The sequence below is a fragment of the Thalia democratica genome, chromosome 7 (assembly GCF_965202585.1).
Source record: "Thalia democratica chromosome 7, ktThaDemo2.hap1.1, whole genome shotgun sequence".
NCBI lineage: Eukaryota > Metazoa > Chordata > Thaliacea > Salpida > Salpidae > Thalia > Thalia democratica.
Genome location: NC_139171.1, coordinates 17,994,577 through 18,021,132, shown reverse-complemented (window position 1 = coordinate 18,021,132; position 26,556 = coordinate 17,994,577). Strand labels below are relative to the sequence as shown.

General features: G+C 25.1%; 1 protein-coding gene across 1 annotated transcript; it reads right to left on the bottom strand.

Annotated features, from left to right (window-relative positions):
* Positions 1-423: 423 nt before the first annotated feature.
* On the bottom strand, positions 424-16,839 carry LOC145840447 (trafficking protein particle complex subunit 6b-like). The gene is made up of 5 exons (XM_082947710.1): positions 16,815-16,839; positions 11,701-11,787; positions 8,851-9,030; positions 5,845-5,928; positions 424-859 (listed from the first exon to the last, which is right to left on the bottom strand). The coding sequence occupies exons 2-5, from the start codon at positions 11,785-11,787 to the stop codon at positions 731-733; spliced, it is 480 nt and encodes a 159-aa protein (XP_082803836.1). The 5' UTR covers positions 16,815-16,839; the 3' UTR covers positions 424-730.
* Positions 16,840-26,556: the final 9,717 nt, after the last annotated feature.

Sequence of the window (26,556 nt, the reverse complement as noted above, 5' to 3'; positions counted from 1 at the left end):
TTATCAATAAAACATATAAAGTTGTACAAAATTTTAATAAACTCTACAACAAAAAAATCCAAAGCTCTAAACTAAACATTAGTGCTTAAAAATTAAAATTGTACACTTTTAAGATAAATTGAAAGTATCACTATTTATTAACTAAAAATTTTAAAGCCAAACAGTCAGTTTAAACTTTTAGAACTTTTATTAAAAATATAAGTAAAACTTGTTATTCTAAAAAAATGTTGTTTAAAAAACTCTCTATTGACCACTAGTGATGAAATAATATATTTTTCTTTAAAGTTTGGTGTAAAAAATTAAAAAGCTATTAAACAAGTTTTCATAAAAATGTAACCTTATTATAAATTTGTTTATAAGCAAATATTTTCCATTAAAAAACTTAAAATTACATGCTCTCAAAATTAGTAAAACATGGTATGTAACTGACAAGTTACTTTATAAAATACGTTATCATAGTATAATTAACTCAAATATAGTAGAATACTGGTTTAATGAAAGTATTCATAACAATCTTAAATTTATTTTAGTTTTTAAAACTATTTTAGACTATAAAATTCAATGTGAAACATACTTATTTTTTAAACTGAAAAAAAAACATTAGAAACTTTTTCTAAATTGCCATTCTCTTAACCTTATAGTAACGACGATAAAATTGTATTTTATAATTAACTTTAAATGTTTAAGTTTAAAGAAATTGCACTTAATATATCATATTTATTATATAGAATCAGTTTTGTGGTTGTATCATTATTTGAAAGGTAACTTTAGGAAATTGAGTTGTTTCTGCATGTACCAAACTGTTAACTCCTAAATTTGCCAAGACGCCTCTCACTAATCCCGATGGTATTGCTAGAAACTGTTGGAAAAATTGGTAAATTAAAATTCAAGAACTAAAATTCTCAAAAAGATATTTAAAATTTTGTGTTACATTAGAAAATGTTTTAACAACTAACTTTTTAGAACGTGTTAAAAAATTCACTATGTTAAACTACAAGTTAACCGATTAATTAATACCGTATAGTTTTGCTTACAAACAGAATAAAGATGTGTTTATTTAAATTTTATAAATATGCTTATTTTACATGCGTGTCAACTTAATTTAGAGCTAGCATAACAGTTTTAGGTAGAACTGTAAACAATTTTCGATTATAGAAAAAATTGAGTAAATTTTTAACGCTGTAAAAAAACATAATGTAAACTCTAAAAGTGTAATTGTATATTAATTCAATAAATTTTGATAAAAAGGTTGTAGGTATATTACAATTATATAAAAATAAACTGTTAGTGTCTTTAAAAAATCTATGAGATTCCATTAAAATATTAATATTTAACTACAAACAAAATACATCATAAGGTATTATAAACACGAAAACAATGTTGAAGGTACAAGTTATATTATAACCATTACTGCATTAGTGGACAATAAAATATAGATAAGAACATGATCTCCAAAAATTATATATATATATTATAAAATATATATATATATTACTTATATATATTAATAAACTAAGTTGTAGAATAATTAATCCGGCAAAAACTTTTATTGACAAACCTGCAAAAACAAATTTAGATAAAATCAACAATCTTATAAGATCAAAAAGTAATTTAATACAATGGAAAAACACTTATGAGGTATTGAAGTGGTTCAATAGCTTAAGCAATAAATCAACTTCAAGGTTTATCAAATTTGATATAGTGAGCTTTTATCCAGCCATCTCAGCAACAATTTTAGAAAACTCCTTCAAATTTGCTGCAGGCCTAACTAAAATCACGGAGAATGAAAAAGAGCTAATCAGACATTGCTGCAAATCAGTACTGTTCCACGAGGGTGAACCATGGTCGAAAAAGCATAACAAGAACAGCTTTGATGTACCAATGGGAAGCTCTCATGGCGCAGAAATTTGCGAACTGGTTGGCCTATATATTTTAGATATATTAAAGAAGGAAAAAATCGTTAGAGATGGTAACTTTGGTATATACCGTGACGATGGTTTAGCAGTGGTGGACATTCTACCGGGACCAGATATGGAGAGAAAAGTCAAACATCTAAGAAAAGTCTTTAAGAACATTGGTTTTGATGTCACTATCGAAGCCAATCTGTTTGTAACAGACTTCTTAGATGTAACTTTAGATCTTCAAAATGAAAGCCATAAGCCGTATAGAAAACCAAATGCGCATACGGTTTATGTGAATAGCAAGTCAAACCACCCAGAGCATGTTTTAAAACATATACCGGTCGCAGTGAATAACCGCCTCCAGAAGATTTCTAGCAGTCAAAGCATTTTTAAGGAAACAACCCAGCAATACCAGGAAGCTATAAGAGAAAGTGGGTACGATCACAAGTTAGCCTATAGCCACAAAAGCGAGAAGGGTAAGAACAAGAAAAGAAGGAGAAGAAATATTTTATATTTCAATGCTCCATTCTGCAAAAGTTTGGCAACACGGGTTGGGAAGCGCTTCCTAGAGATTGTGGACAAAAACTTTACTGAAGACCATCCATATTGTAAAGTTTTTTAACAGGAAAACACTAAAAGTGTCCTAACCCTGCATGCCAAACATGAAACAACTTATAATGGCACACAATCGAAAGATGTTAGACACGCAGGACAAAGAGAGGCGAATGTGTGACTGCAAAAAACAAGAATGCCCGGTAAATGGAAGTTGCCTAATGGAAAATGTTATATATAAAGCGACAGTCATAACTGAAAATCAGACTAAGATTTATGTCGGCTCGACTGGACTATCGTTCAAGAATCGCTACACAAAGCACAAGTACAGCTTCAAACACGAAAAACATAAAAATACGACAACATTATCGCAGTACATTTGGAAACTAAAAAATTACAAGGTCAATTTTAAAATTCAGTGGGAAATATTAACAAGAACGAAAAATAAGTATAATTTAAAAAACGAGTGTAAATTGTGCAATGCGGAAAAAATCGAAATTTTAAAAGTTAAAAAATCTGACTCTCTAAACAAAAGAAACGAATTACAAACTGGCTGCATACATTATCGAAAACAATTTATCTAAAAACTCTGTTAATAATTTTGTCAAAAATTAACTATCTATTCTATTATTACGTAATACCTAATTTTGTATAAATTTATTGCTGTACTTACAAGTTTGTTTTTCATTGAATAAAACTTGGCTGAAGACGCGTATTAAACGCAGAAACAGCTGTCCCAAGCAAAAGTTTATTTTGTGTGTTTTAGTTCTATATATATATATAAATATAATCTAAAACTATTTAAATTTCAAATTAACTTTTAAAAAATATATATGACCTCGCGGACAAGTATAAATGTTGTAAATTTATAAAACATAAATAACCAGTAAATTTTGTTAATATAAATTGACAGCATTCTAGGTTGTTTTCAGATTTTAATCTAAAAAAATACATACAGTTGTTCAGATATTGTAATAAAGAAATAATAACATTTATTTTTTTGTGTAAAAATATAAATTTGACATACGAAAATAAAACAATATGTTTATCAGACAAACTAACTTATTATCTTAACTTTAGTTCAATGTGAGTGTACTACACCAAATACAAAAATTTGCTTATTGAAATCTTAGTGAGAGTTTACTGTCTTTTAAGTATATTGTTCATTAAAAAAAATTCCAATTATTCAAGTTTTTTTAGGTGTTACTTAGTTTTGTATACAAAAAATTAATTACTTACCTAATCTAAACAACAAAATTAATAAACTTAAAAAAAAACTCTTTATGTTCTATTTAAGTTAGGTATTCATAGATGAAAATTGAGCTAAAAAAAGGTTTAAAATCAAATATAAATTTATCTCATAAACTACCACATCTTTACTTAAATTTTAACACTCAAAACAATATTCAAATATATAATTCTCTTTTAAATAACATTTTCAAACCTCCAAAAACTTCGAATGGTAACATAAAAAATGATAACATAAAATAAATATAAAAAATACTGAAAGTCAGAACTTAACCTGTAATTCTATAATTTAACTTTAATAAAATAAACTACTGTTCAAAAGAGTTTAAAAAGTTTTTAACGCACATTCATAAACTTTTTGGTGTTAGTAAAAGATGTATTAACTTGATTCTATATTACATGGACTTTTCATAACATATACTAGAACTTATTTGTTAACTTATTTATTTTTAAAACTTAAACAATAATTGAATTGCACTTTATATATATGTTTAATAAAATTTCAAAAAGTTAAACTATATCCAATTAAAACCATCAAATTTTCATAAAAAATTGTTTATAACATTGATTTTATAAAATTTGTAAGTTTTATATAAAAACTCTAATTTCGTTTAACTATAATCAGGGTTCGTGCGCGAAATTTTTTTTCATTTAGCCTGACTGAGACCAATTTAGCCTGACATTTTTTCTAAATAAGGAAAATTCCCTTTAAAAGTCATTTTAGGTATTGGGGGGTCTTGATTAGTAATATTTTAGTCTTTGACTTCAACCAGCTTTATCTCAAAAACATTTTGAGCTTTAAAAATCTGCAAAAAGCAACTCATAGTTTAATTACAACTCATTAAAATAAGACTAAATTGTGAAAAAGGTGATTGACCCCCCCTCCTATATCCTTAACATAACAAATTCAGTGATAAGTTTTAAAATAAGTGTCATATCTAATAAAGTTCTAGTTTTTAAATTTTAAATATATCACTAAACACAATTGTTCATTTTAAATACACTAAGTAAAAACATTATAACCAGAAGATTTAAAAAAAAAGATGAGCATTAAGTGTTTTATTAAAATTTAAAATGAAACGCTAAAATAACACGAGTATTATAATAAGTAAAAATTGTTTACTATTGTATTTTGACTAGTACTTAAAATTGATACATAATTATAAATCTTAAACTCTAAATAAATACAGTGATTGTTGATGTTGTATCAGATTTAAAAAGCTGACCTTTAAATTTAAAAAAAAACCTTAATATTTTGTTCTTGTAAAGAAAAATGAATTGTACCTAAAATTTATACTCCCACAAAACTTAGTACTTATATCTTAAAACTAAGTTTTAGTTTTGAGAATATCTCTAACAACTTTAAACAATTAGTAAAATATATGAATAAACTGCTAACAGTTTTAATCTAAAAATTATTCGGTATAAAGCCTTTAATTTAGAAATTAAAACAGTTCAACCAACTAAGCTCTAAAAAACATCGCTGATGTAAACAAATTCAAACAAACAGCTAAGTTGTTGAACTAAACTGTAATGTTTAAACTGTATTTTTTTCATCATTTGTCATAACCATGACGTATATAATCTACTCAAAACATATTAATGAAGATTCTTAAAAGATTTTTTAGAAATTCAACAAAAGATTTTAAGCATTTATTTTTACAAATACTGACTGATTTTTTCTTTAATAAGTAAATCTTTATTTAAAAATAAATTGACATCTCAATTTGATCTTAAAAAGATTTCTAATTTTTTTTAATCAAAAATATTGAAGCATTTGAACTGATAAAAACTGAGATTCTCAAATTTTTAAATAAAAAACTGATTTATCCTGACGTTTTTCAACTTTTTTCATTAAAAACTGATTTAGCCTGACTTAGCCTGACGCGCACGAACCCTGTATAATTACAGATGAACTATCTATAGATAACTTTTACAAAACAACACACTAAAATTTTTTTACAAAAATCAAAATTAATTTTAATGACTGTCTAAGTATATATATTTTTATGACTTCCTAACTCAAATATAGGTTAAAAATACAATAATGAAATATAAAACATGATAACACAATTAAAGTAACTAACCTTAGGTTCATAAAAAACACCAAAAATTATATTGATAAAAATTACCAGTAACTAACCTTAGGTGCATGTTCTAAATACTGGCCATTATCTGATATGTGCGTGAAAAATTTGAATTCATTGTCGTGCAGTACATATACTCCCTGTTGTAAAAAAATTGTTAAAATAAAGTTAAATAAATTATAATTTAAGTATATATTATAGAAAATAACAAATTTTAATTTAATCAAATATAAACACATAAATTAATAATATTATAACTACTTAAAATGAAACTTTGAAACTTTTCTAATTTAAAAACTTGCAATTTTATAATATACACAGTTCTTATACAAATTGAAGCTTTTGTCTCACCAAATTGAAACAATATACTACAAAGAAAAACTCTAAAAAAGTTATAAGTTTTTCAAATTTTTCTCTAAACCAGACATTCCTAAACTTGTTCTTAAAATCACCTACTTGGCATTAGTATGTAAAATAATTCCACGCATTCTATCAGATAATGTCCCCTTACTAGTTGTGGCCATAAAGGGGTCTATTATTTACAGTAATTAACACTGGCCCTTGTATGACACTAATTATATACTATAAAATACCTTTAAAAAACAAAAATAAAACATAACTAACTTTTTAGATATAGTCAGTTAGGTTACATGACAATTTAAATTCCGACAATTCAAATTCTAAAAAATATTCAAAAGACTATATCTCAATAAGTAATACAAAATGGAAAAATAAAAAATACATATGTATACCTTATTAATATCTATAAGCTATTTTTTCTTTTTTGTAAAATCTTAAATACTTTTTAATATATTACAAAAATACTAAAAACAACTATATTTTTTTACTTTATTTAAGCAATGTCCCAAAAATATTTAATGTTTAAAAAAAATGTGTTGGAGATAATAATAGGACCTATATATGTATTTTCTTATGTTTGACACAAATACATTACTTTTTTAGTTGCGGCTCAATCAATTTTTTTAAGAATTTGAATTGCAGGAATTTGAACTGTCTGAATTTGAATAGACAGGCACCCAGTAAGTTAGACCAAAAATTTTCTAACACAAATGTAAGAAGAAGACACTTTTCATTTATACTTATCTAAAAAATTTGATATACTTACAAAAAATATACTTTAACCTTCATTTTTTAAGGAAATGATCCTTTATAAAGAAAAAATTATATCGAACCATTTTAAGATAGATTAAGGGAATGGGGGGGGGTCGTTAACCCTTTTTTGGTTTTCGATCTTTTTTATATAGTTTTTACTAAGCTACAAGATGCTTTTTACAGATTTTAAAAATTCAAAATATTTTTTGAGATATAGCCGGTCAAAGTCGGAGACAACAATAGGATCCTTATGGGAGGGGCAAACTAAAACGGCAAATAACTAGAAATCACTAAAAATCTATCTCCTCCTATGTTTTTTGAGATAACAACCTAAAATTTTCAGGAAATGTTTCTTGCAGTATTTAAAAAATTTCGTCAGTACAAAATTTTTAAAAATTAAAAAATAAAAATTTTATAACAAAAAAACTAAAAAAAAAACTTTTTTTTTTGTTAATTTTTTATATAAAATTTTTATTATTTGTTTTTTTTTTAATTCCTTTTGACAGAATTCTCTAAATATATCAAGGAAAATTTCCTCAAAATTTGAGGTAGTTATCTCAAAAAACGTAAGAGCAGATAGACTTTTAGTGAAATAATCTATTTTTGCCATTTAAGTTTGCGCCTCCCATAAGGAACCTATTGTTGCCTCCAACTTTGACCGGAAACTTTGACTATCCCTATGACCTTAAATGGTTTTTATTAAAAGTAAAAGGGAAATTTTATGTTAGGATTGTTTGTTGTTAAATAGAGATAAACTGAGACAATTTCAGAATGATTGCTTTAAAACTGTATTAAAAAAGATAATGAAATAGTCTTTTTTTGCCTTTTTGCATTGGTCGTTCCATGAGGAACCTATAACGTTCTCTGACTTTGTACCCTTATATGTCAAAAACTAATTTTGTTTTACAAAATGATAAATTTAAATGCTAGCTTAATTAAAATGTACAAAATAAAATCAATGTGTAAATGAATGTTTAACCCCCTCTATGGCATTAACTACCAATCTACTTTTTCACACCCTCAATATTTATTGTCCCTAAAATACGGCTTAATTTTAGGAAATCCTGCTCTAATTCAAATTATTTTTTTTAATGAAGCCTGATAATATGTTTAAAGGTTGTCAACATACTTTTGTTAGAAACCAATTACATTAAAACTACTATCATAAATAACTTATAAAACAGACAGTAAACTATAGACATTTATTTCAAGCTAATTTATTTCAATAACTTTAAACAAATTAATATATTTTAAGCTTAGCTTGCTTCAAGTTGTAAATTATAATTATCACAGCAAACTCGTTTGTTTTGAGGTTTTCACAAATTTATACGCTTTATAAAAAGCACTTAAGTTTCATAAATATAAAGTATGTACTTAAGGGCATAGGGAGGGGGGTTAAATCATTTTTTTCACAATCTTATTTTATAGAGTTTTAAGCAAGCTACAGGGTGCTTTTAACAAATTTGAAAAGTTCAAAATAATTTTTGAGATATAGCACGTCAAAATCGGAGGCAACAGTAGGTTCCTTATGGGGGGTGGGGGCGGAAACTAAAACAAGAAAAAAAGACTATTTCACTAAAAATTTATCTTCTCCTACGTTTTTTGAGATAACTATCTCAATCTTGTAGGAAATGTTCCTTGCAACATTTAGAAAACTCTGTCCTAAAAAATTTTTTGAAAAAATTAAAAAAAAAAAAAAAAAACTACATCATTACAAAAAATAAATAATATGTTTTAAGGAACCTATTTTGGTCTCCATCTTTGACCTGCTATATCTCAAAAATTATCTTGAACTCTAAAAATTCGTAAAAAGCAACTTGTAACTTAGTTAAAACTAAATAAAATTAAACTAAATTGTGAAAAGGGTGATTTACCCCCCCCCCTCCTTATGCCCTTAATTGATGCCTGAAGCATTTATTTAATAAAGTTTTTCAATGATAAAAACAAACCTGATGATTGGTTTTCAAATTGTCCACTTGCTTCTGATACAGGGACGTCCACAGGTCCTTGCAAACAAACTTCATTATCTCAAGATCGGTGTTGAACCTGGCAATGTCTTTTGTCAGTTGCTCGGCCAAGCTGTACCCTATCCGGTAGCCCATCTTCTCCAACAACGTCATTTGTTTCATCTGTGAAAAATATGATGAAAGTAGTAAACGCAATAAATGTAATTTGATCAGTAACTGTGAAGATTTTGAAAGCTTCAAAAATACACAAAACAATATTATTTAAAGATATTATTTTTTAAATGACACGTTTAGCAAAAAGCTTTGGACTTTGTTTGAATATTTTACTTGTCGGGTCTGTTAAGAAACTTGTGAGCTTTAAAATTAATCTAGAAATGTATCTGTAACAGGATATCAAGTTGCACTTGATTACTGTTTAGATTTGGTTAGAAGTTTTGAGCTAAAAGTTCATTCAAGCGTTAAGAGAAAGCTCGCAAGGTCAAGTTTCATACTGATGCAAGTTTAATACAGTTGACAAAAGGAGAAAATAAAGTGCTTACCAGAAACCCTGATGTAACATTGAGTTATAGAATGTTTTATATAAGCTGATACAACAGACAGACAGACAGGGAGATTCTAGCCACAGCCTGCTGCAGTAAACATGATAATGAAGAATAGACATTTATATTGTTTTCTTGTGTTTTATAAAGTATTTTTTGATTAGTATTATTTTTATAAGTATTTCTTATTTACATTCTAAGTAGTTAAATCGTATTTTGTTTTATACATTCTTAAAGTATATTCTTGCTAGATTAAATCTTGTGTAAAGGTTTTAACCACATTTAAAGTGTTTTCTAAATTTGATGTTCTTTATATATTTGTTAACGTTTACAATTGTTCTTTATATAAAATATGTTAACTCATGTCATGCCTAGTTTTATATAGAGTAGCCTAAGTATTATTAGTTTCATTATTTAGTATAAGTTAAGTTTAGTATTAAAGGTACCTACATCTGTAGGTTACATATCAAAACGCTTTAGGTATTGTAAAGTTATTTGTTTTGCCTAAAAACACAAGAGCAAATTACTAAGAAAAAAACAAGATGTAATAAGCACAAACTTCAGGAAACATTTGTTTTAAATTTAAGGTTATCAAATGTGATAAAGATACAACTTAAATAAACTTAATATTTGAAAAATATATATGATCTAAAAAACATTCTTATAATCTTTACTAATTTACATAAATAAGTTATCTCAAAAGTTATTAATGGTATATGTAATCTTCTTTTGTTTAAAAAATAACTCCATGTTTTTATTTTCAAAACCTAAATACAACAACAGTTTAACAAATTATACTTATTAATTTTATCTTAAATACAAGTAAGATTTAAATTTATCTATTAGGGCAACAATTTTTTCATGAATTCAGTAAATTTCTGAGTTTCCACTAGATTTAACAGTACCAAAATAAGTTTCTAAATTACAAAAGTATGTACTTTTCGTGTTTTAAAAACATTAATTAACTTGAAAACAAAACATATCTAATGCCATAAGGTGGTTTAGGCAATATATTTTACAAATTGACCTTATCTTAGCCATTATTAACTGTAAATTAAATAGCAGTTGTTATTCAATACTTCTTAAAACTCAAACTTTAAAACATGAGGGTACAAAATTAAAGAATTTGGTAGGTTTTACATGGAAAGACCAAATTAATGATGAAAAAATACAATTTCATAACATTTTCTCCTGTAGTTTGTAAGCAATTTTTTCTAAACTTTTTCATTCTAATTTTCATTCAATAATTAATAATTCTATTGCAGAAATTATTCTAATTGAAAAAAAAACTTTTCAAAAAGAAATACAAGTTTTAAATAAATTTAGAATTATCTTAATTCTAAATTTACTTATTAATTTATTTGAAATTAATTAACTTATCAATTAACAGTAGAAAGTAGCTGGTATCTTATTTATTTCTTAATATAACTTAAATTCTCTCCCTCTCTTCCCCTATTCCTTTAGTACAGTAAATTTACATTTAATTCTAATTCAACACAAAAAAAAACACTTTTTTAGGTTTAATATTTTTTATTTTATTTGTTATTTGCTAAGTAAATCAAAACAAAATTAAGGCCATGGGGGGGTAAACCATGTTTTTAACAAGTTGATCTTATTTTATAGAGTTTTTTCTAAGCTTCAAGATGCTTTTTATCGTTTTTATCGTTCTAACTACTTGTTGAGATATGACCAGTCAAAGTCGGGCTGCATAATAGGTTCCCTATAGGAAGGAAAAACTAAAACAGCGGAAAAAGACTATTTCATTTAAAATCTATCTTCTCCTACATTTTTCAAGCAATCTTCTTCAAACTTTCACAGTCTAATCTTTATACAATAACAAAAAAACGTTATTTTAGAATTGAAAAAAAAAAAAAAATTAATATATTTTTTTTTAGAAAAAAAAATTTTTTTTTTTATTTTTTGTGATAAAATTTTATTATTTTAAATTACTAAAATTCTAAAGTAAGGTTTTTTTTTCCTTTTATTATAAGGAACGTTTCCTGAAAATTTGAAGAAGATTGCTTAAAAAATGAAGGAGGAGATAAATTTTTAGTGAATTTTAAAATTTCTGAGAAAGTTGACTCCAAAAAATTTGCAGTCCATATGTTTATTTTGGAAATTTTCTACAAGAAATAAAATATCTCAAAAGTCAAATGACATTTTTGAATTCTATAAAAACTGGTTCGTAGTTCGTACTTGAAGCTTTCATATAAAAGCCAATGTTATTTTTTGTAAAAAAATGTTGGACCCCTCCCCCTATGGCCTTAATTAAATAGTTAAAAAAAACAAAAACCTTGTTAGAGTTGTCGTTTGAATCAGCATAATTGATGATTTCACTGTGCAAAAGTTCAAAAAGCAAGTCTGTGTGCGTATCAGCCATCTGTTTAAAACATTATCTAATTAAAATAATACTATTTTACTCTAAGTAAAAACAACTTTTCTGAACTGTACTCAAAAATTGATTCATGTCAATTATTTTAAGTTTTAGTACAACTGTATCTACAAGTTATTATATTGATTGCACTTAATAGGATCTTTTGTAATATAAGAAACCATTATACAATTTGTTTTAATATTGGTGAGTGTTTTTTGATAAATTAATTTTATAAACACATGTCTAGCACTAAACTGTAAACTTTATAAATTCTAAAATAGTTTTTATAGGTTTCAAAACATAAGAGTATAAAACATTTAGTTCTCAAAGATATCTAAATATTTTTTGATTCCAACATAACTTCAATGTATATATTTGAATTTTTAAGCAACACACAGTGGGTGGGAAACTAGGCTCAAGCAGCTACTGACTATAAAAAATTATTTTTGCCGAATAGAAAACATAACTATATGTTATACATAGTTAGATAGACTAGATTTCTTTGTTTAAAAAAAGTTTTGTTTCGTTTCTGCTTCAAGTATTTAAGAAGTTATGTAAGTTTAAATCTGTCCAGTTTTTGCCTTTTACAGTGTAAAAACTACTCAAAAATATTCAGTTTTTGTAAAAAAATTGCATGCAGATAATTACAAAAAAACATCTTCAATGCTTTTATAGAAACATCTTTTTACCATCTTTTTTATATACTCAAAATTGAAAAATAAGGTAAGTTAGTGAAAAAAAAATTTTTAATTACATTTGTTTTTTATTTTCAAAAATTTATACAGCAAATAGGTATCAAAATATTGCTTGTATAAACCTTGAAAATTAGCTATACTCAAAATGATTTTTTTTTTGGAAATTTGTATATACAATTCTTGCAATATTTGCTAAAACATAAAACAATAAATATATTTATACATTAGAAATATCAGGTATTTAACTCTAAAAAACACTCTATTTTTCCCTAAATGCACCAATTAAATTTTCAAAATAATAGCAGCTTTTTTAATTTTATTCATTTTAATTAACACTAAACCAAAGATAACAAAAAACCTAAAAAAATATTTGTATAAAAGTTTTTAAGGTATTTTTTAGCAGTTGCTGTAAGCCTTTATTTTGATAGAAATTTAAGGTTTTTACAACTTATTTTTATGCTTCAAAATAGCAAAAATTTGCTACAATTTTATGTTTATTTGAAGCAAACTAGAACCAAACCGAGTTTTTAAAAGAGTAAGCACAGCTATAGACAACTAAATAAATCTCTTGGCTTAATATTCAAATCACTAAGTGATAAATGCCATTTGCCAGCCAACTGTGCAGAAACATTTTTTTTAAGTAAAAATTATTTTTGTTACTAAATAAAATATGTCTGCTTAGTTAAGTTTTAAAATATCAAATTATAAAAAACCAATACTGAAAACATTAACTTTGTTAGAAGTAAATTTTTAGCTCCTAAAATAAACTTTATAAGCTGTAGAAAATTTTAATTTTAAACAAAAGTTATTGTAATTTAAGTTTTCTTTAGTTATTAGTAATCATATTTATTTAAATACTTTGTATTTAATACAGAAGTATAGTAAAATTTAACACAAAACAAATCATCTTAAATTGTTACTATAAAATCAACTTTTTGTGTGTACTTAATGCTTTAAAGCATTAATTAATGTAATTTTTTGTAAAAAAAAGTCAAACTTTCAATCATATGGCCTTTTGATAGATTGTTTAGTGCTCAACAAACTGAACTGTTTACACTATAACTACATGTACTACTTTTGTTATTACTCAAGAGTTTTCCAAACACTGATTTTCTACTTTTTTAAACTGGTTGCCAGCAAAAATGGCAAGTCTGGCAGTATAAAACTAGCCAGAGTTATATCAAGCTAGCATAAAATTATGAGGAAATAATACTTTCTAACCAAAACTGAATAAATACTGTTAATGAAGCTAAATATCTAAAAAAACAAAACATCAACAATAGGACTTATTAATAATAAATACACAAATTTTAAGAAAAAATATATTCAATAAAACTAGCCTGGTATTTGAAAAAATATCAAAAGGGCTAATGTTTTGCAAAAATATAAACAATTAAGGCAATAGGAAGGGGGGGTTAAGCCATATTTTTTACAGGTTGATTTTATTTTATAGAGTTTTCACTAAGCTTCAAGTTGCTTTTTACCGTACTAAAAAATTAAATTATTTTTTGAGATATGAAAAGAGTCAAAGTTGGGCCTCATCATAGGTTCCATATGAGAAGGGAAAAGTAAAACAGCAAAAAAAGACTATTTCATTTGAAATCTATATCCTCCTACATTTTTTAAGCAATTTTCTTCAAACTTTCACAGTCTAATATTTATACAATATCAAAAAACATAACTTTGTAATTAAAAAAATGTTAAGCAAAAATGATATTTTTTGAAAAAAAAAAGATTTTTTAATTTTTGCATTTTTTTTTTCTAATTAAAATTCATATGCATTTTTTTTTCTTATAACAAAAAGAACATTTCCTGAAAATTTGAAGAAGATTGCTTGAAATATGAAGGAGGAGAAATTTTTTAATGTATTTTTAAATTTCTGAGAAAACTGACCCCAAAAAATGTGTGGTTCATACTTTTGTATTAGAAACTTTTTTATAAAAAATAAATTATCTCACAAGTTAAATAAATTTTTTGAACTCAATAAAAATTTGCTTGTAGTTTGTACTTAAAGCAATTATATATATAATATATTTTCTATAGAAGCTAAAGTTAACTTTTGTAAAAAAAAAAGTGTTGGAACCCCCTTATGGCCTTAAGTTTGAGTCTGCAAGAGTTTTTCAAAAATGTCAAACTAGTTTGAGTTATCCTGAGTAACCTGAGTGAAAGTCAACACTGATTAAAGTGAGGTTAAAAGATGAAATGACATTTTTTATTTATAATAACATGCTAAAAATAAATTTCAAATGTCAATAAGGTGATGTCTTATAAAAGGTTGAAAATTGGAAAGAAAAAAAAATATGATAATTTTTCAACAAACATATAAGAACGAGGTGGTTATTACTCAAGTATGGTTTTAGATAAGAAGATAAACTGATTTGTATATTAAAGGGAAACTTAAATCAAGTTTTACTAAAAATTTTTGTGGTACACTATGATACTACTTAGATCAGGGTTTGTGCGCAAAAGTTTGCGATTGAGACTGGTATTTTACTAATCCTTGTCCGTTGGTGTCTTGTTCGGTCTACAACTAGATCAAACAGCCTATTAGTTTGGATGTGGTGACTTAGCCTAAAAATATTAGGACTTTTTAGTAAATTATTCTTTACTTCAGTTTCAAACTATTTCACGAAAAATATTTTATGATTTTATTTTCAAAATACTTTTCACCAACTGTTTTTAACAAATGTATGAAGTAATATTATTCTCTTCATCAATAAGTAGAGATTTTTAATTGTTGTCTTTAAAGATTTGTTTTTCTTTTCAATTTATTCTAGTGATATGGCTTTTGGATAACATCTAAGAATTTGAGAATTTGAACTTGAGCTGTCATGTAACCACAATGAGTGCTAGCTCACAGAGAGCTACAAAATTCATAAACTTATTTAGAAATAAATTCACAATTCAAAAAGTAAACTGATTCTCAAATTTCTTCTAGAAATGTAAAAATTTTCAATCACTTATACTGATAAATAGTGACAATTTAAAAATTTTAACAAGTATGAATAAGGCTACAAAATCAACTTTTTTTTTAGTACTAAGTTAAAAATTTACTAATCTACATATAGAAAAACTGATTTTTTCACAAATTTTAAAGCACTTGAGAAAAAAAAAACTGACACTTTGTTATTATTGTAAAAAAACAGATTTAGCCAGTTAACCCTGATGGTTACAAGTGATTGTAAAAAGAAAAAAAATAGTGTAACATTTCTTTTATGTAATTTATTTACAATAGAAATTGAATACTTAGTTGCTTTCATTTTACAATATAAATCTTTTATATCAATGTAATATTTTATATCAAGAATAAATCTGTAAAATAAAAGCAATAAAATATTAAAGTTTTAGTGGTTTATAGTAAACAAAATCTATTTATTTATAAAGCTTGTTTAAAACCAAGTGTATTTTTAGACTAAACATAGTAAGCATTAATCATACATTTTTAGCCTAAAATTATGGTTAAAATAGACATCAAACATAATGTAATTTCAGTTTGATATTGGTGCTACATCATGCTAGGTAATTACTAGTTGTTATTTATAAAACATTTTTTTGGCAATAAATGAGGCTTTTGTTTTAAAAATTGATGCTGAAACTTTGAGAGGATATGAGGTTAATCTACACTTAAAGCAAGGTGTGAACAACATACAACCTACAGATCAGATATGCTCATTGAATCAAACTGACTGGCTTTCAAGTTTACGAATTTTCAGTACAATCTGTTCTTACCCTCAAAGGTAAAGTTGTGGTCCTTAAACATAGGGGGTAAATGGGCATTTGGGGGGGGTTAATAATTTTTCACATTCTAATCTTATTTAATAGAGTTTTAACTAATTTCCAAGATGCTTTTTACAGATTTAAAAAACTAAAAATATTTTTTTATATAGTACATCAAAGTTGGAAGCAACAATAGGTTACTTATGGAAAGCGGAAACTATGACAGCAAAAAAAAACTATTCTTCTAAGAATCTAATTTTTACAAAGTTTTTTAAGATATGTATCTTAAACTTTTAAAAAATATTCATTGCAATAATTAGAAAATTCAGTTGCAAAAAATTAAAGAAAATTAAAAAACTAATATTTAAAAAACAAAAAATAATAGAGTTTTTATTTGATCCTCTTACTAACAACGTTGCCCACCCCTACTTTATATTAATTACTTAATTCACACAATATTAGATTTTAGATTAAATTTAAGTTTTTACTTTGTACACAGAGTTTGTCTTAATCTCCTTTAAGTAAATTGGTCCTAGTTATGGTTCATTTTTTATAAAACTTATTCAAGAGGCATTGTTTTATATTCTTAAATATTAGAGTAATACATAAATTAACACAAACTTGCTTGAACAATGAACACAGTTGTAAAAATATTTACTATTTCCAAAATACTAAAAGTTTTCAATTAATGATAAAAATAACTACAGTCTTAAACTGATATTAAAATATCGAACTGATACTTATTGGGCCAATTAAAGAGACTAAATACATGAAACAAAAATCATTCTAAAACTAGGAATAACTTGAGATCTATCTTTCTTACAATTTTTAGAGATAGCTATCTCTTAATTTGATGTTTTTTAAGCGATTTAATACATAATAATCAGCTTAATTATTTATCATAAGTAGTTATTTTTTGATCAAGGGTCCATTTGGTCGGTGCTAAACCCTGTAGAAAAAATTGGACACTTTTGCTGTTTTTATTTATAATTCTTAATTACTTAAAGTATTTCATAAACTTTATTAAATGTCAGAAAATAAATAATACCGTAAAGCTAATGAATTGCAGATTTGTAGGAACGTAATTAACTACAACGATTTTTTTGTAGACTTAACTACAATTGCTGATATGAGATAAATAGTTGAATTTTTATATAAAATAGACTTTTTTTAATTAAGAATATACTACATGTCTATGTGTAACAAACTTAAAATTATTTGCGTAGCTTGACAACAAAACAGCTGCGAAAACCTCTAAAAACAGATTTGAAAAAAATTCCTGAAGTGCTTCTTTAAATTAGTTAAAATTAATTATTCAATATAAAATACAAACATAATATTTAGGTTTATCAATCATTAAATAGTTTTATTCGTATTATATTTGAACAAACGTGCTACAATAAAAAAAAACTTCATCATTGTACCAAAATACATCATACTTTATCAGAGTATTTAAACTAAATAAAATTTATACGAAAATAAAAAGTTGCTGAGGTGCAATTGAAATCGTCTTGTATTGTTAATAATGCTTGTTTGCATTACTCTAATAAAGTATTAAGTAGAGCTTAAAACAATAAACAATACACTTTTATATCAAAAAATAATAAAGAGTTTGAAAACTGTAGTGTAAGATAGTATAATGAAAATAAGTAAAGCTTTAAAAAATAAAAACTTTAAGTTGAATACTTAGATGCTGCAACTTAGACATAGACAAAAACTTATTTGCAATATTGTCTATTTTTTTATGTCAAGTTGATGATATCGAATAAAGCTTAACACCGATTATTACGTATACTAATTTTACCTACTTTTAGGTTTGAACAATGTACGTATAACTTAAAAGAAATCTCGTCTTAGTATGTTAATCTAATAATTATACGTCGTTATATAATTTAGTTGTCTATGTTCAAAAATAAAACAAACATATAGTATTTCTACTAACTCTAAACAATATTTCTAGTTTAACAACGTTTTATGAAATTTCCTTTTTATTATTTTGTAATTTTTATGACGCTCTAATAAAGCTGTTGAAACACACCTTATATACTTTAATATGTATTCTATAACGATGACAAAGTAAACTACATCGATTTATATTTTATTATGAAAATTTTAGTAAATCATGACAAACAACAAACATGCCTAAAAAAAAATTAAAAGTTTTCAACTTTTTTTGAAATTTTAAACTAAAAAAATTTATGTTTAACATATTTAAACAAATAATAAACGCGTAAAACGTGTTAAGTTTATCACAATATTTCAACTGGTCGTAATTTCTATTACTTCAAACTGAGTTCTAAACAGGGGTCTGCAGCTGCACTGCACTGACATTTAGCCGCAGACAAATTTTAGACATTAGAATGTTCGTAAGCCGCAGACATACTTTTAGATTTTTCTCTTCATAACAAAATTTAAATACTTTTTTAAAGATTCGATTCGAGTTTAAACCTTTCAAAATGGTGGCTAAGACCTCCTTTTTTGCTCCTAGTTTCAAATCTCAGAATGTTAGTTTCAAAAACTTATTTCGAAGTCAAAACTTTCATATTCTGGCCGCACTTTACCGACCCCAGGATTAGACAATTTAAAGATTGGTTGTTACTTAAGTTACACTAAATAACGACAAGAGTTATATCAGTTTATCAGCAACGAATAATTTATTGATTATAACGTAAACTTTACAATAACACTAATTTTTTTTAAGTGGGTACATTTATAGCACAAAAAAGTTTTTTTACCTTTCTGCTTTTGCCAAGTAAACTTTTATCGTTGCAAAATATAATGTGTGTGGCTAATAGTCTGTTTTTAATTTTATAATTTTTCACTCATACAAACATTTGTGTGAAAAAACACTATCATTTTTTATAAAGACAAAAACTAAACTATAAATTTTAAAGTTTATAATTATTTACCACATTGAAATTTTTTATTCACTATGCTTAATAAACTTTACCATTTTTATAGATTTATCTAAAGAAAAAAATATGTTATGAAAAAAAAAATATTAGAAAAGTAGCACTATCTTGCTAAGTTACACAGCTTCTACAATATAAAGTATTAAAAACTTGACTACAAATGAGCAATGGTTTTTATCCTAATAAGTTAGCTTTGGGGATTTACCTAATGCATTAAAATACATGATCAATGATTTTTTTTGAAAAACTCAGACTGACTCTAGATAGATTTGATATTATTTTAAACATCAGGTATTTATTTGACTTGAAATTTTTTATGTCGTAGAAAAATAGATAACATTTAGATCTTTTGTTGTTGTTGGAATTGTAGTAGTTTTTTCAAACTTTAGCTCACATTATATTATTTCAATTTTATTATCAGCTCAGGCTGGCTTGAATGTAATTCAGACTAGTTTTTCTCACTTATGCTAGCTTTTGTTTTACCTCTATATGTACTTTATAACTATATTAACCATTCCATTTACCATACATTTTTGTTTAGTGTTTATACATTACTTATCAACACTTTAATAAAATACCATAGTTGTAAAAATTTTTCAACAATCAGTTTAAAGCTCCGATAAGAAAAACTGCTTTTACTATTCAGTTCTTCAAACAACTATTTACAGAAGCTCAGGATAACTCAGACTAGTTTAAGATTAAAAAAAAACTTAATTTAGACTAGTTTAAGCTCTTTGATAAAGTTAAGCTGGGTCAGGCTTGTTTCGACACTTTTTCCAAGTCTCAAGCTTATTTATTTTTACTTTTAAACGTTATTTCTTAAAAAATATGTTTAAATCAAGTCCTTATAAAATTATTTGGATGTTTTTATATGTTTAAGCTTTTCAGTTTTTTTTTTAATTCTTGGCTCTCATAATTTTTGTTTTACTGGCTAGTTTTTGGACACTTTAGCTGTTGTATCTACCTCAAAGAGAGACTAAGTTTTAGCTATTAGATTAAGAGAGAAATAAAATTAATAAATACAATGTTCAACTTATTACAAGAAACGCATACAACTTTAATAAATATAAGTCTTTATAATTGCTAACTATAACTAAATAGTTTTTTTCTAAATCTAACTTATGATAATATACTTATTTGTCCTATTAAAATCCCAAAAGTATTATACCATTAATTTGTTTTTTTTTGTATAACTTGCTTAAGTGCTTAAAGATTTGAGACAATGTGATCAATACATAAAAAAAAATGTATTATAGACTTGTAGAGAGAAGAAACTAAAAACTACACAATTTCAGAAAATTTTGATTAAGATTTATGAATTAAGTCTTATTTTATATTGAAAATCAAGTTTTATGTCAGTAAATTTTATATAAGCATTATAGTGTAGTCATTGTAATGTTTTTGTTTTTGATTACTGTAACATTGTGAACTTCTTTCAATATACATTAGAAAAATAAATTTTTATATAATGCCACTGATCTATAAAAACAGTAAAAATTAGTTGATATGATAAAAGTTGTATATAACTTTAAAATAAGGGATCCAAAATTTTATTTTACTAAAACTAACACTGGCCCTTATATGAAAGCTGAAATTATAAAACTACAAGTCAGTTTTTATAAAGTTTAATATTTTATTTAGTTTTTCAAAACATAATTTTTTTAAAGTGTAGACCACAAGTTTTTTATTGAATTTTTTTGTAAGTCTAAAAATTCACAAAAAGGCTATGTTATCCTTCATTTTTGTGCTAGAGAACTAAAATTTTTAGGAAACATTAATTATAGTTTAAACAACTTTCAAGGCTGAAATTTGTAAAAAAAACAATAAAAATAAAAGGAGGTTTCAAATGTTTTATGTTTTCAAAATAAAGTTTATTTGAGTTTAAGTATTTGCTTATTTTTAAGATTTAAATCACAAATGATGTAATAAAAGTATTTTTAACTATACACATTTAGTAAATAAACTGTCCATGAAAATGTTTTTCAACCTCTAATTTTTCTTAAAGCTTGGCATGTTTGTATTTTTATAACTAACAATTAAAATAGCATATAAAATTTATTTTTAAGCTTTTATTTTCTGGTATCTACACTTTGATTTACAATACTTTTACTTGATAGTACAATAAATAGTTTGTTTCTCAACTTTAATCCAACAATTTCAATAAAACTATGCTAAGTTTCATGTTTAATATGTAGTTGAACTACTTCACTAAATATCAATTCAAAAGTACATTGTTAAAACACTGATAATTAATATTATTGAAAATATTTTGATTTTTTTTTTCAAATTTAAATATATAAAACAAATTTAAATGTTTAGAATTGTTACAAAAACTGCTTCAAATATGGTACATTTTGAATAATGACAACAAGAAAACAGAAGTAAGTTTTGGAAAACATTAAAGTATATAAAAAATTAATGCTTTAAATTTTCTTAATTTTTAGTTGTTTTGCATTTTTAAAACTGCCAGTTTTATTAAAAAATAGTAAATTTTATACCTTTTTTGTATATTGAATTCCTAATATGTTGTTCTTAATTTTTACTTTTTAAGTATCAGATATTTTTTGTTTTTAAAAATCAAAAGTCTTTTATTTCTTCTTACATTAATCTTCAGTCATACATTAATTAACAGTCATAACAAAGATGTGTACATGTTTAACATAAAAAAAAGAAATGTTATCTCTCATTTTTGTATATCACTTTCCTCATACTTTTGACAGTCATAAAACAAGAAGCGTACTTGTTGCACGAGCTTAAAGAGTTTATGGCAAAGCAGGACGTTGAAAAAATTGAGCTCCACAACAAAGTGGGCGAGTTGCAAAAGTTAAAGAAAGTGCTGCATGAAACAAATGTCAAGCTCATGATCAAAGCCAGGTTGATGGAAAATGTGATCAAGTCAAGAAATATAAAACGGGTAGCTTGTTTCATTAGTGTTTTTTTTAATTCTCTTAAATACAAACCATTATTGTTTCAATATATTACATAGTTCATATTAAATAGTTTAAAAACATTAAAAGTGAGTTAAATTCTATGCTTAGTAAAATAGTTTTTTTTTCGTTTAAATTTTTTTGAAGTTCAGTATTTGTCTACCATAATATATCAAGCGTTTGATCTATATATTCCATAACATTTATTCCTCTCATTTGTTTAGTTTAAAGCATACTTAAAATATTATAAACTAGCTTTATATTTAGCAGTTTAAGCTGCTATTTACTTTTGCCAATAATATATTTAGATGACTTTAAGAACAATTATAAATAAAATTTTCATTTTACTTTTCACGGTTAGATGTAAAAAAGTTTAAATAATAAGCCTTTTTATAATTTAAAATTTAAACAATTTTTTTTAATAAATTTTTGTAACTAATCAACCTTTTTTATGCAAATAGTTTGAAAGAAGTACTAAAACAGATACATAATTAGTATAATGCTTTGGCCCTGTGCTGAAATATAAAATTATTTAACTATTCTAAATTTTCAGTTTATATATATACAAAAGATTGTTATAAGTCATGGCTAAATACTTTCTTTAAACTGAATTTACATTGTAAAACATATTACCTGTTGTTTACAAAGATCTTACTTGTAGATTTTGAAAAGGAAAACAGCAAACTAAATGTTATTTGAAATTTAAAAGTTTTCTCTGCACAATGTATTATACAAACTGACTTTTTAATACATCTCATCCCTGTTAAGAAAGCCCAACTTTAATTATTTTTAACCAAAAAAGGAAATTAAACATTTTTTTCACGACCGGTTTCAGTGGCAAATAATTGCGACCTCTTCAAGCCAAATAAAATATTAAACTGCTGGCAGTTTACATTTCAGTAAATTGAGCTATAGTTTTTAATTAAGGCACTAACTATATAACCAAATTAAGAAAAAATAGCACGAGTAGTGTGAAAAAAGTTTAATCTGTTCAGATAAGTTTGATTAAACTAAAGCACCCTTAAAGTATGTTTAATATACACATTAAACAAGTCTTAAGGTAGCTGGTAGAAAATAAATTATTTAATTTGTTTTTAATGTTTAACTATATCAGTGGTTTTTACAATTTTGTAATACAAAGTAAATATTTCAATTAATTGTTTTTAAAAAAATGTTTCATTTTAATGGACTCCTCAAGTTTAATTTAATTTTGTGAAATAAAAATATTGTGTCTTATCTATAAAAATTAAGTTTTTCCTTAATTTGTTGTAACTATGGCATATGTATAAGAAAAAAATACTTCACTACTATGATTGTCTTATGATTTGTTACAATCAAAAAACTTTATAGAAAATATTTAAAGTTTTCTAGAAGATATAAATACTTTTTAGAAGTTTACATCACTCTTTTATCCATTTTAGTTTCAAATTAAAAAAATGAACTACACAATGTGACTATTTAAGTTTATAACTTAGTTTTTCAACACCTTGAAAAAGTTTTAACAATTTTATTTAATATTAAACGATCGGTTTTAATTGTGTATGTTTAAAGTTTTAATTTGAAAGGTTATCACTATACTAAAAAACTGTTTTATTTGTTGAATGTTTACCATACATTGACGATACTTTAAGTTTATTTGACGCTAGAATTTATAAAGTAACGAAAACACAATCAGAGTTAAAGGTTTAGTCTCAAAATTTATTTTTAACTTGAAAATGTTTGTAAAACGAAATTACTTTTATAGAAAAGGAAGCAGAAGACTTGACTGAACCAAACTGAATCTAATGGAATGATTTATTATTGATAGTTCAGAACCAGCTAGCTTGTTATTGAATGATGAGTTGAAATGTCTATCACCAATGGTAATTTTGTTCTACTTTAACTAACTTACATTTAAAATGTTTTATTCTCAGCTTTGTTTATACTTTTTCAAGCTGCAAAAGTTTAAAGACCCATTAGAACAAACTAGTTAAACGTTTTAAAATGAAATTTACTAAATTAAGGCACTGGTATAAAAGCTAATCTAAAGAACAGAGATACCAATATGTACTTTCGAAATCAATAAAGTATGAGTTACTTTGATTGATTATAATAAAAACATTATTTAAAACACTGCTTAGACTAGTATCTCCCAAAAAGTGCATTTGTGTACAGACTGAAAACTTAATTGGTTTCTAAAACTTTTTGTAGTTGACTGTAAGTCGTAATCTTTTTGTTTTGTAGAGGTGGTCTATATAAAATGTATGCTTGTATTCGCACTTAATTTCACAGGGAGAGGTCTAGCATTAAAAAATACTCTGTCCTGGTTGTAAGCTAAATTTTTATATAATATTTTTTACAGTGCATAATTTTTTTTTCTAATATTGCGATTAAAAAGTTTCTGATATAACTCACAAGAAAAAATATCCATGCAACTATCTCTGAATAAAGAAAAAAAATATTTAAAATTAATTCTATAACTCATTTCTTGAGTATATAACCTAAACTTTTATGAAAGTCTTACTTACATCAAAAATGTATTATTGAAAGTTTGAAAATATGAATTTTTCTACCAAAACCAAAAAATTATCATGATTTTTGTTACTTATATTTGCTTTGAAATCTTTCAAAAGGTTTTACTTGTTTGTAAAATAAAATGATAACAAGTGCGTTTGAGAACGTTTAATTAAAACAATTAATTTAATTATGTATTTAAGAATAATTTTAAACTATGATTTTGATTTAGAAAAGTCAGGAAAGTTTTAGTAAAAAGTCAGGAAAAGTTAGGAACTTTTTCCCAGCTTGATCTGTGGCAATCCTGTTTGAGAGAGAGCATTACAAGGTGCTGGGGAGAGACCAAATCAGTGTGATATTTAAAATAATCGAGGTTGAGAATCAAAGTGTTTTTTAAACAATGATGATTTTATTTTAATATTTTTTTTTTAAATTGTATTTATTAGTATAATTAAATGGTTACAAGCACAAAATATGTTAATCCAAGTAAGTTTTCTTTGAGACCACCCAAGAATAATTCTATTGGTTTGAATACTAATATAGTTTAAACTAAAATGCTATGGACAGCGAAAGTTTACTATTAAATAAGTTTACTTAAAGTACCATGAATAATTTTTTAGGATGAAAAAAAAACTAACAAAGTAATATAAATCTTCTTTCTCAGAGTATATATAATTACCAACACAAAAGTACTACTCAAATACATGTTTAAAAGTTACAATTCTGCAAAGCTTTTCATTGGTTAAAATAAGTATTGATAAGGCTCACTTTTCAAAGTAGCAAAAAAATTGCTCATTTTAACTGTAATGTATTTTCTTTATGGCTTTATGCTGCACATCAATATAAGTTAAACTACCTTTTAAAAACCATGGTACTGCTTGATTAAGGTTTGAGTTACAGCAGTCTGATTTTTGTTGCATTAAATGTTTGTTTATTTTTTAAACTAATTGTGAACTAACCCAAATGTTTTATAACAAAACTAATCATTTAGCTTGTTACTATTTCCAACAGTTTCCATTACGAAGTACCACCTGTATACGCATCAGGTGTCAGTACATTCCTGTAAAAAAAAACTTCAAGTGCGACATTTGTGGCAGGAAGTTCACAAAACTTTATTAGAACAGTGCATTCAAGTTTGTTGATGTTCCAAGGTTCGAGCGAGAGCAGTGTCTGTAATGATTGAAAAGAATAAGTGAGAAAAAGTTGAAGTTTACAGGAAAATAATTTGTTAGGGAGCTTGTTTAGAAATTTGGTTATTATTAAAAGTTCTATTAAGCTTGATTGTATTGTAGTTTGTTGAGCTTTTATTATGCAATAATGTTGTTATTGAGTTTTTTGAGAACAACTGTTAACCAGTCAAACACGTTTATATTTAATTTTTGCTGATTTAGTTTTAACTTGTTAGCTTTTGCACATGTTCAAAGTACTAACAGTAACTTCAATAATTGGTACTTCTACCACACGCCTTATAGGAAAGTTGTTTTGTTAGTTAGCTCTGTAAGGCTTGGTTGTGCTCTAGTGTTATAAATTTTATGGTTTAGCAGAAATATTGTTCGAATAAATTTATTTGTGAATATTGCATCTCTTACTATTGGTATCCATGACTAATTGAATGCTTTTTTGCTGAATTAACACTTAGATAAGTTTTCTCTCTACTACTGAGCTACTTTACGTGGCTTAGTTGTATATATTTTTTCTTAATGGTTTATAAATTAACATCTTTTGGCGTATGGTTATAATATTACAAAAGGGTAAAGTTTAAAATAATTTTTTAAATAATTTTACTATTTAGTGGAATACAAAATTAATAATTTGATTTATTTTTCAGCTTATTTCTCAAAGTTAGGCAGTAATGTTGTGAGAAAAATAAAATTTGTAAATGTATGCATGTAGCATCCCAAACTATTGAGAATTATAAGCTATTTAAAAACACTGGCGTAACATATTTTGCTGACTAAACAATTTAATAAAACTTGTTTATCTACAAAGTGTTTATTTTTGTTTTACTAATAAAAGCTTATATTTTTAAAA

What these genes read in the sequence shown, in the direction of transcription:
- LOC145840447 (XM_082947710.1), bottom strand. Translation starts at nt 11,787, where the DNA reads ATGGCTGATACGCACACAGACTTGCTTTTTGAACTTTTGCACAGTGAA. An exon ending in ATTTGAAAACCAATCATCAG is followed by an intron (nt 5,929 to 8,850) that starts GTTTGTTTTTAT and finishes TTTTTACAACAG; the next exon opens with GGAGTATATGTACTGCACGA. An exon ending in ATTTAGAACATGCACCTAAG is followed by an intron (nt 860 to 5,844) that starts GTTAGTTACTGG and finishes TTTTTCCAACAG; the next exon opens with TTTCTAGCAATACCATCGGG.